General features: G+C 45.3%; 1 protein-coding gene across 1 annotated transcript in view; it reads right to left on the bottom strand.

The window, feature by feature from the left end:
- CLTRN (collectrin, amino acid transport regulator) overlaps positions 1–12,126 on the bottom strand; it is a 41,769-nt gene that overhangs the window by 14,410 nt on the left and 15,233 nt on the right. The window contains exon 4 of the mRNA XM_043896094.1: positions 2,603–2,716. Within this exon, the coding sequence (XP_043752029.1) occupies positions 2,603–2,716 (114 nt within the window). The remainder of the gene's footprint in view (positions 1–2,602; positions 2,717–12,126) is intronic.

The following is a 12,126-nucleotide window of genomic DNA, read 5'->3' as shown; positions in this document are numbered from 1 at the left end:
TTTCATCCCCTCACCTAATTCCATAGGTGTGGATACTCTAGTAGAGTAGGGGAAAAACAAGTCACTGGATGCAAAGGCAGTGTGCCTGCATTCAAGTTGTCATTCTTTATTTCTCTCACATGGTGACCTGGAAAAATCAATCAATCTCCCCGAGCCTCAATTCTCTCATTTATAAGGCAGGGATAATAATAATAACTCAGAAATGACTGGTGTTGACACTAAATGCCAAAGATGCATCAGATTATGGCTCGTGAACCAGAAAATATTAAGCAAGCATTAGGTGGAACTAGTATTATTTTGCCCAATGACATATTAACTGCCTTCTAGGTACCATCTCCTTTCTTTTCACTCTGTCCTGCCCTCCTGGTATTGTTTCCTTTAATTTCATACACTCCTGATGAGCCCTATCCATACCCTGATATAATTTCCCATTCTACTGGCCATCATCTCCTAAACAGCCCTTCCTACTGGGGCCTTTGAAACAGACATTTTGTTGTGAACATATTCATCTCCATCCTCGACCTTCAGCCTAAGCACTCACTCCTCCTCCTCACAATAACTGAAGCCTGGTTTAAGCACAGTGCCCTCATTTTCCTTGGAGTCCTCCCTGATCACAGGGCTTGAATAAAATCCCTTTTCTCACAAAATACAATATTCCTAATTTTTACTCCCTAAGTAGTGTCTCTCAGCAGTATTCTTAGTGGCAAAAGTGCAGAAACAATTTAATTCAAACCTTCTTCTTAAACCACTTTCCATTGGTACAGAGCCTCAATGCCTTCACTTCAGCAAGGGAAACAGATGTTTGTTCGCACAAAAACAATTGGCATTCGATTATAGACATATTGCCTTAAATGCTAACATTTTACAAAGAGCAAATAAGTTCTTTCACTAGATATAATGAGAAAAATGTGCATTTCAATAACCTGTAAATCCCTTTGTAAGGAGAGTGAACTTTGTTTCAATCTTTCTTTCTCAGGGTCAAGATTATTTGGGGAACTCATTCTTCCAGCTGAGCCACAAAGGAAGCCCAAAATCTTTGATAATATTTATTTTTCATTTATATGAGAGACAAGATTTTACGTTTTTTTCCCCAAAAAGTATGTTTTAAAGGTAAGGACTGTACATTAACTCAAGAAGGTAAATCCTTAGAAACCCAAGAATGTGTATATTTTTCTTGATTTCTAAATCAATTTGCCCAACACCAATTATGTGTGGGATTTGAAGTTTTGACACACATAAATTGCACACTAATTGAAATAAAAACTGCATACTCTGCTTCTGTGCAGAAAGGAATATATTTCACTTTTGAAAGTTTATTCTAATCCCAAGGAGAGGAGGAGGGGAACTGTCAGAAAAAAATGGGTAAAACTTCAAATGGGTGAAAAATATGATTGAGTGTCTGGCCAGTCTACCCTTCTGAACAATTTCCACCTTTTACTGTCTTTGAATTAATTTTCAAATCTGTAAGTTCGAGAAAACTAATATAATGTAAATGATTCTTGTCCGCAGAGAATCAGGTGAATTGCGTCTAGTGGAGCATTGCCAATGGATAGACTGGTGTATCTTTTAGTAAATAAACACCACAAATCTTCAATTCCTATATTTGCATGCTGCCTTGAAGTCTCCATTAAAACGGTTTTAACATCTTATTCATTTCCTCATTAACTTGATAATAAAATCTTTGATGAAAGTGAAAGTGAAAGTCACTCTGCGATGTCGACTCTTTGTGACACCATGGATATAGTCCATGGAATTCTCCAAGCCAGAATACTAGAGTGGGTAGCTGTTCCCTTCTCCAAGGGATTTTCCCAAGCCAGGGATCGAACCCAGGTTTCTCGCATTGCAGGTGGATTATTTACCACCTGAGCCACCAGGAAAGCCCAAAATTCTTTGAGAGCATTTATTTTCCATTTATGTAAGAGTCAAGATATTACCTTTTTTCTGCCAAAAAGTATGCTTTAATAGTAAGGACTGTACATTAACTCAAGAAGGTAAGTCCTTAGAAACCCAAGAAATGTGAATAGTTTTCTTGACTTCTAAATAAAAGTCAAAGGTATTACTTGCCCCTCGAAATGCTTTGCATTTAATCTACTCAACAATTCCAAGAGGAGCATACCATAATTACTTCTGTTTTATAGATGATAAGAAGAAAGCAAAAAGAGGGGAAGTAACTTGTCTGTATTCTAATAGCTATCAAGAGGCAAAACGACTATTCAAAACCTGAGCATTCAGGCTCAAGAATGCATGTGATGAACCATCAGACAATATTGCCTTGCAAGGTGTTCTTGCCAAAACAAGACAGAATGAACCTAATTCTTAGCTAATGTTTAAAGCAGAGCTTCTCAACCAGAGCACGACCGACACTTGGGGTTGAACTGTTCTTTGCTGGGAAGTGCTGTCCTGGACACTGGAGAATGTTACTAGCATCCCGAACCTCTGCCCACTCCATGCTGGTGGCCTCTGGCCCACCACAGCAAAATCACTGACATCTTAATAAACAAATCATTGTGAAGCAGAGAGAGAAGTCTTCAAAGTCTATGAAAACCACTGAATTAATCAACAAGTTGATTTACCAGGAGAAGGCGTACTTAGCAGTGATTACCTGATGGCTGACTGTACCTCAACGGCGGGAAGGGTGTGATTTCTTGAAGGATCGGTAACCACAAACCAGAACGACACCCGCTGGGTTACATTGCAAAGTAGGACGTGGGAAATTCTGCAGATGATGAGAAGAAAAAAAAATACATTATAAGCAAAAAATACCAAATTGCATTGTAATTCCACTTCGGTGTTATGACCATCTTAAGAGGTGTCTTAGCTATGAATTAACTCATTTCTACTATTATGAAGACATGTCTTGTTAACAATAATATAGGAAATTTCCTTTATTTCCAAATCATAGGCTTGGGGATCATTCTTAAATAAGAAATTTACCAAGAGTAAAACAAACCCAAAAACAAAAGGAATGACTCAGTGGAAGGCAGCAGGAATTGCAACCTCCATCACCTGTTAGCTGACAGCATCCGTTTCCTCAACACTTGGCCTGGCCTCCCTAATACTGAAGTCTTTTCTGTTTCCTCATCAAGATCTTTCTAGTGTACCCCTCATTCAGCCTTTCACCTCTCAGAACCAGACAAATCTGCTGATCCGCTACTTGCTGCCTCTGTTGGCCACTGTCTCTGCCCTTCTCTTACTCCAGTATTGGGGTCGGCCCAATAACAGACTTTTGGACAGAGGGGCTCTAATGTTTGCAAGAGGCTTTGAACACTGCTTTTGTAGGTATCAGCTTCTAAGTGTAAACTGGAAATGTGCCTCACACTACCCTGTATTCCTGGATCATTTCTTCTTTCACAAGAAAGAAATGGCATTAGTATTTAGAGACAGTCTATATGAGTGCATGAAATGTATGAAGGTAGAAAATTACAGGAGAGTCCACACTAAACCAACATTGTCAGGGTTAAAAAATGAACCCTGAGTGACTTTCTACAGTCCTTAAGAATAAAATCTCCAAAAGTGACATTAGCAACCATTCTAGAAGAAACACACAGCCTCTATGGATACAAGGAAATCTACTCTTTTTCCTTAAAAGAGCATTCAAGTGCATTGTGTTCTTTTTTACATAATGAAAGAGAATGCACTTCTGTCAATTTTCTGTAGTTTTCAAGACCTGGTATGTTTTTGTTGCCTAAACTTGGTCTCTATTCAACCGTGCTGAACAGAAACACAGAAAGAGTTTTGGGTGAAGTATAAAAGAACAGCTTTTACTGCTTTGCCAGGCAGAGGGGGCCACAGTGGGCTAATGCCCTCAAGATTGTGTGACCCACTCTGGCGGGGGTAGTGAGGAGTTTTATAGTGTTCAAGGAGCAGGGCATGATCACCTCATGAACAATTCTTAGATTGGTGGCATCAAGGTGAACTTTCAAGCATCATCAATTTTCAAGTTTCAACCAGTCTAGGATGTACATCCTTGTAGTCAGCAGTATTCTTCAAATGGAGGGAGTTGTACTCTTGCCAGCTCAGTCACTCAGTCCTGTCTGATTCTGGGACCCTATGGACTGCAGCGCACCAGGTTGCTCTGTCCATTGGATTTCCCAGGCAAGACTACTGGAGTGGTTTGCCATTCCCTCTGCGTGGGGCCTTCCCAATGCAGGGATCGAACCTGGGTTTCCTGCCTCTCCTGCATTGGCAGGCAGATTTTTTTTTACCACGAAGACACCCCAAAAGCCCTGAGGGGTGGGGAGTCACCCTCCTGTAAAAACAGTTTAGTAATGTGTTTCAGGCCTTTATCTGTATCTTTCAGGGAACTGGGAGTCAAGTGATTCTGCTATGTCGCCGAATTACAGTCTAAACTCTTACCAGTTCCCTAACCCAAAAGTTATTCTTTGTGTCTATATCTTCACATTGCCCAATCATTATCTTTTTCACTCATTCTTTTACTTCAAAAGACAAGAACACAAAAACGTGTACACTGTTTCATTTTTGTCCCTTCAAATATAAAGTGCAAGGATTTCAGGCACTGCTAGGCTGATCTGCCCAGAGCCAAGATCCAGAGCCTGCAGCGCAAGCTTGGAGGAACCACTCTGCTCAGAGGGCAGGGGCAGCCGCTGAGGTCCTGCGTCTGGGGGCACATTCCTAGTGTGCGCAGGACCCTGAGCCCAGAGAACCCCGAGGTGCCAACGCCACACGCGCCAGCCTGTAGCCGGATGCCAACGGTCGCCTGAGACTCTTGAGCTTCACATCTGCTGACCTCGGTCGCCTAGAAGCCAAAGCAGCGTGAAGATCCGACCCGCCACCAGGCCAGCATGGGCAGCTTCCTGAGCAGGTACCTGGGCTGCTGGCTGGGCACAGACAAGGCCGCGCAGCCCCGCTTCCCACGGCCCAGGCCCGCCCGCCTCCCGCCGGGCCGGGACCCAGGCCGCGTCCGGTCGGTCCGCCGCGCTCACCGGGCCCGCAGCAGCCGGCATCGGGACGACTCGCCCGCCTTGTACCGCAGGCTGGCCCGCAGGGCCTTGGTGTCCCAGGCCTGGAGGCGCTATCCCAGCTGGCTGCTCCTCCACCACTTCATGGGGCTGCGCTTTTCCCGCCATCGTAAGACTTCCAGGAAGACTCGCCGGTGCAACGGCCGCCACCACCGCAGCAGACGGAGACAGGTGACCATCCAGATCACCCTCCCTGAGCGCACGGGCAGCATCTACACGTGTCTGCCCAGACCGGAGCAACCGGATCTCTGTGCCAATGAGACCGGACTGAGGCCCCTCAGTAGATGCCAGAAAGGAAAAAGGAGCTTTGACGAGCCTCAATTGTTTGACTGTCCTGAGACCAAGAGAAGGAGGCAGAGTCCGGAGCCCAGGCTGTCCGCCTTCCAGCCCGTGTGGAGGAATGGAGTGGTTCCTGCCTTTGTGCCCAAGCCGGGGCCTCTGAGGAGCAGCTTCTACTACGGGTGCAACAGCGTCTGAGGACATTGAGCAGCAGCCAGACCTCCCGCCTTGCCTGAGCATTCCCTGTCTGCAGCCCACCCTGCTCCAAGGCCAGCACCCCCCCCATCTCTCCCCATCTGCCACCCCCAACCCCCAGGGCAGAGTCACAGAGCCTCCCTGCAGAGATAGGAGCAGACCGGCACTCTGTCCTGGGCCTCCTGCAGCCTGATATCCCCCTCGCGTCCAGGGAGTCAGGGCCCGGCCACCACCTCCCCATGAAACTCCCACCCACAGTTCTCTTTACCCAGCTGAGCCCTGCCCCACCCCTGCCTGAGTCACATATACCGCCAAGCCACCTCCCTCACCCCAGCCAGCACATCAGCGCAGCCCCCGAGCCACCCCTCCACCCTGCAGAGCCCACACTGAGGGGGCACCGCTAATTCCCAGCCTTCACTCCTTGCTGCCTTTTCCCCCAAGAAGACCCTTCTCAGGAAGGTGTGCTTTTCCCTCTATAACCTTAATAGAGGTTAAAGGTTGTTCTTCTTTTAAATAATAATAAAGTTTCATTATTACTATGAGGATTGTCATGTCTTCCTTTCAAATATTAGGATTTTATCCAGTGTGTTTTCTCCACCTTGGTTCTGTTGGGGCCAGACAATTCTCTGTGGGGTGCAGACCTCGGCATCATAGGGTTTTAGCAGAAACCCTGGTATCTCCCCTCTGGGTTTTCCTGGTGGCTCAGTTGGTAAAGAACCTGCCTGCAATGCGGGAGACCTGGGTTCGATTCCTGGGTTTGAAAGATGTGCTGGAGAAAGGAACGGCTACCACTCCAGTATTCTGGCCTGGAGAATTTCATGGACAGAGAAGCCTGGCAGGCTACAAGTCCATGCAGTCGCAAAGAGTCGGACACGACTGAGAGACTTTCACTCACTCTCTGGTACCTCTCCTCTAGGTGACAGCACATAACCTACTTTGTGAAAATCAAAGCTGTCTCCAGTCACTGCCAGATATTGCCGGCGGGGTGGGATGGGGGCATGGTGCAGGATGACGCTGGTGGAGAATCACTGAGGGACAGTGACCTCTACTGGCAGAACTCTTAAGCCTAGTCTCCCAACTCATGCCTTTTTCAAAGACACAGAGCTGAACAAAATGAAATGGTGTGTGCTGGCCATTAACATATCCCCCAGCTTATAGAATGCTTGGGGTGTGAATGACTCATGTTTGGGGCCTTATTAACAGGAGACCCCGGTTCGATTCCTGGGTCGGGAAGATCCCCAGAAGGGATGGGCTACCCACATCAGAATTCCTGGGCTTCTCTGGTTGCTCAGACGGTTAAGAATCCACCTGCAATGCAGGGGACCTGGGTTCAATCCCTGAATTGGAAAGATCCCCTGGAGGAAGGCATGGCAACCCACTCCAGGTTTCTTGCCTGGAGAATTTCATGGACAGAGGAGCCTGGCAGACTACAGTCCATGCGGTCGCAAAGAATTAGACACGACTGAGAGACTTTCACTCACTCTCTGGTACCTCTCCTCTAGGTGACAGCACATAACCTACTTTGTGAAAATCAAAGCTGTCTCCAGTCACTGCCAGATATTGCCGGCGGGGTGGGATGGGGGCATGGTCCTGATGACACTGGTGGAGAATCACTGAGGGACAGTGACCTCTACTGGCAGAACTCTCAAGCCTGGTTTCCCAACTCATGCCTTTTTCAAAGACACAGAGCTGAACAAAATGAAATGGTGTGTGCTGGCCTTTAACATATCCCCCAGCTTATAGAATGCTTGGGGTGTGAATGACTCATGTTTGGGGCCTTATTAACAGGAGACACCGGTTCAACTCCTGGGTCGAGAAGATCCCCAGGAGAAGGCATGGCAACCCACTCTAGATTTCTTGCCTGGAGAATCCCCACGGACAGAGGAGCCTGGTGGGTGGCAGTCCATGCAGTGGCAGAGTCGGACACAACTAAGCACACAGCACCTAACAATCAGACGATGCAACTGTTAAAAAGGAGGTACTCATTCATCATCTTCCGGTTGGCAAGACTCAAAAAGGTGATTAATATCAAATGCTGGGAAGGATGCAGACAATTGGAATCCCAGGCAGTGCTGTGGGCATCAACGGGTCCAGCCCTTCTGAAGCGGCATTTGGAAGTGTTTCCTTGAACACAGTGGGGCCACCAGAAACACTCTTCCACCCACTCACATGCCCCCCGACACACATACACAGATGGTGAGGCGGTTCTTGCCAGCCCCCTTAGTCAGCTCAGAGAATTGGAAGAACCTAAGTGTCCACTAAAAGAGGAAGGGACAAAGTCAATCTGGTATTGCTACCAAGGAACAACTATTCCACAGATTTAAGGAAGGAAAGAGCCTAGGGGTTCCTTCATGGCTGGGTTTGGGCCCGATAATTCTATGCTGTGGACGCCCTGTGGGTTGCATGACGTGTAGCAGCAAACCGGGCCTCTATGGCCTAGGTATCATCAGGACATCCTCCAGTAACAACACTCAAACATGTCTCCAGACATTGCCAAACATTCCCTGAAGGACAGAAATGACCCCTAGTTGAAAACTACTGAGCTACATTTTTTTTCAAGGTAAAAACTCAAAAATACACTGTCAAGTGAAAAAGATGGGAGTGGCATATTATGGGTAGCACAAGTCATTCCTATCAATTAAGTAAATACAAAGTAACAAGCTGGCATAATAGAGAAGGCCAGAACCAAGTAAGGGGTCATTTGGACACTTTGCCTGTATTAGTCCTTCCATCTGAAGCATATTTACATACTGTTCAAACATGAATTTCAAAATATTGCCCTTTAGAGAGTTGGAAGATAAGCTATAAAGAGCAAAGTCCCTTCTCCATCCCAGTGAGTACGGTTTCTAAGAGGGCAGAGACAGAAGGTAAACACGTAAATGAACGTGCACACTGACAGGCGGGGAGGCGTGCTATGAGGAGAAACAAGGCAGGAGAAGGCATGCACACGACTCCATCCACACACTGGGGCCACAAACGCTTCCTCTGTCCCCATCACCAGGAAACTCCACTGTCGCTTCCCACGAATTCCAATTCTTCATTCAGAGTTTTCACCAGGTGCAACTCTGGCTAAACACAGCACCTCAGCAAATAAAAGGAAAAGCTGTTATCTACTTAGAAATAAAGATTTCCGAATCATTAAAATTGTTCCTATACTTGTTAAAGCCAACATTTTCTATGGAGACAGTTACTGTTACATAGCAAAGGTCCTGGGCCGAAATTCAATAAATCAAGCTTTTATTTTGAAGTTTACTACCTGCCCTTTGCTAGACTTGAGACAAGGCATTTCACTCTGCATCACTTACTAGAAAGGGACTGGGACCTTTGTGTGTCAGTGAGGGTGCCGTTGACATTTTGAGGGGGAAATTCCTCCTGATGTGTGGCTCTCCTGAGCTCAGCACTGCGTTGATTATCTCTCCTCTCCACTGGCTCAATGCCAAGGCATCTATAGATAGGCATGCCCCAAGACACACCGCATTTCCATATGCCACCTGGAGGTGCTATCTGGATGCAGCACGTACCACATGCAGGTGACAGACACTGAGAAATCGCTTCAAAAGTGACAAGGTCATGAAAAACAAAGCAAGTTGCAGATGGTGTCCTAGAATGGATTAGAATAAAAACGGGTGCTCTGGGGGAAAAAAAGGACACAGGTTTCAAAAAACGGAAAAAAAATTCATAGTTTAATAATATTGAATTCACCTTAATTTCTTAACTTTGATATATCTGTCATGGTGATTTAACCCATTAGGAAACAGGTCTAGAGCAGAGTTTCTCAACCTCAGTACTGTTAACATTTTAACCTAAATAACTCTTGCCAGTAGCACATCCAACTGTGAAAACCAAAATGCTCAGATATTTCCACATATCCTTGGGAGCAATGAAAGGATGAAGTCCCCCCAGGTGGAGGGGCCCTGGTACACAGGAGTTTCGTATTACTTTGCAACTCTTTTGGAAGTATATATATAGATAAATAGAGATATCTTTGTCAAATTTATATAAAGATATACACATATTCAGAGAAATAGAGGAAAAATGTACACATATTCATAGAAACAGAAGAGCAAAGCAGTGATCTTTAAAGTTACCTGAGCATCGTAAACTGATCTCTAAGAATAAAACAAGACAATGGAAAAGTAACAGTTCTTACTGGCTTCATTGATAACCACATAACAGATACAAATGTACTTTGAAAATAAGCTGAATTCAACCGAAAGATATTGAGTTCATCTGTATAATAGTGGCCTTAATAATTACGCAAAATTTTTTAACAGTAGTTCTTTTACATACTCAAATGGGCCAAGTATTTATTAGGATATCTCCCATTCTCTGTCTTAAGAAGCATCATTTCTCCAAAATTGATATGAGCAAAACGGTGATTAGTTTTAGCTCCTTGGGTCTTCCTCAATAGAAGAACATGTAAGTATCCCTCCTACATCATGGTTTGGCCAAAAAAAGCAAGCCTAAGGCTTTAACCAAACACACCAGCAAGCTTGTGGTCTACAAATAACTACAGAAACAGAATTACAGAGATGTGTTTCCATTTTGTTCCGATTGAAGCAGCTGACCTAAGATGGAGTAAGCCTACTTCCTAGAGTAGCAAGACTGTGGGGAAAGGGCCAGGGGAAAGCACACGCCTGCTTCTGGAGGCAGCTGCAAAGCAGAGGCTTCATGTGAAGATGGACATGCCCCCGTGGGCTGGGGCTGCCTCCTGGTTTGGAAGATCCTTTGAGAAATTAACCACTGTCTTCGTTGCCACAGGGGTAAGACACTGAAGTCCAACACGAGATAAACCACAGGTGGAGAGAGATCCTTCTACTGTGACCATCCCCACTATGCTCACCGAGGGAGTATCTGTCCAGGGTAGTCGGGCGCAACAAGAGGGAGAAATGGGGGGTGGGACACTGTCTTCTCCTGTCCACTGTAGCCCAGGAGATGGGCCCCTGGGTTAAGAGCCAGGATGTTAGGCAGTCTTCATTCACTCACAGATGCTCACTAAGAGCTAACAATGATTGGCTATTATGGTTAGGGAGGGTTAGGAGACTTCAACTGCAAGGGCATTTAGTGCTATTAAGACTCTTGGAGAGGGTGAGATGTATGGAGAGAGTAACATGGAAACTTACATTACCATCTCTAAAATAGGTCATTTCAGTTCAGTTCAGTCGCTCAGTCCTTCTGACTCTATGAGACCCCATGGACTGCAGCCTGTCAGGCTTCGCTGTCCTTCACCAACTCCCGGAGCCTCCTCAAACTCAGTCCATTGAGTCGGTGATGCCATCCAACTATCTCATTCTCTGTTGTCCCCGTCTTCTCCTGCCTTCAATCTTTCTCAGCATCAGGGTCTTTTCCACTGAGTCAGCTCTTCCCATCAGATGGACAAAGTATTGGAACTTCAGCTTCAGCATCAGTCCTTCCAATGAATATTCAGGACTGATTGGTTTGATCTCCTTGCAGTCCAAGGGACTCTCAAGAGTCTTCTCCAACACCACAGTTGAAAAGCATCAATTCTTCAGTGCTCAGCTTTCTTTATAGTCCAACTCTCACATCCATACATGACTACTGGAAAAACCATAGCTTTGATTAGACAGACCTTTGTCGGTAAAGTGAAGGAGCGGCAGCTGTGACGGCACACGAGTTTTGCCAAGAGAACGCACTGGTCCTAGCAAACACCCTCTTCCAACAACACAAGGGAAGACTCTACACATGGACATCACCAGATGGCCAACACCAAAATCAGACTGATTATATTCTTTGTAGCCAAATATGGAGAAGCTCTATACATTCAGCAAAAACAAGACCGGGAGCTGACTGTGGCTCAGATCATGAACTCCTTATTGCCAAATTCAGACTTAAATTGAAGAAAGTGGGGAAAACCACTAGACCATTCAGTATGGCCTAAATCAAATCCCTTATGAGTAGACAGTGGAAGTGACAAACAGATTTAAGCAACTAGATCTGATAGACAGAGTGCCTCATGAACTATGGACAGAGGTTCGTGATGTTGTACAGGAGACAGGAATCAACACCATCCCCAAGAAGAAGAAATGCAAAAAGGCAAAATGGCTGTCTGAGGAGGCCTTACAAATACCTCTGAAAAGAAGAGAAGCGAAAAGCAAAAGAGAGAAGGGCAGATATACCCATTTGAATGCAGAGTTCCAAAGAATATCAAGGAGAGATAAGAAAGCTTTTCTCAGCGACCAATGCAAAGAAATAGAGGAAAACAATAGAATGGGAAAGACTAGAGATCTCTTCAAGAAAATTAGAGATACCAAGGGAACATTTCACGCAAAGATGGGCTCAATAAAGGACAGAAATGGTAAGGACCTAACAGAAGCAGAAGATATTAAGAAGAGGTGGCAAGAATACACAGAAGAACTGCACACAAAAGATCTTCACGACCCAAATAATCACGATGGTGTGATCACTCACACTCACCTAGAGCTAGACTTCCTGGAATGTGAAGTCAAGTGGGCCTTAAAAAGCATCACTACAAACAAAGCTAGTGGAGTTGATGGAATTCCAGTTGAGCTAGTTCAAATCCTAAAAGATGATGCTGTGAAAGTGCTGCACTCAATATGCCAGCAAATTTGGAAAACTCAGCAGTGGCCACAGGACTGGAAAAGGTCAGTTTTCATTCCAGTCCCAAAGAAAGGCAATGCCAAAGAATGCTCAA

This window comes from Cervus elaphus, chromosome X (genome assembly GCF_910594005.1).
Source record: "Cervus elaphus chromosome X, mCerEla1.1, whole genome shotgun sequence".
Lineage (NCBI taxonomy): Eukaryota > Metazoa > Chordata > Mammalia > Artiodactyla > Cervidae > Cervus > Cervus elaphus.
The sequence above is the reverse complement of the archived record's forward strand: the minus strand, read 5'-3'. Positions and strand labels throughout refer to the sequence as shown.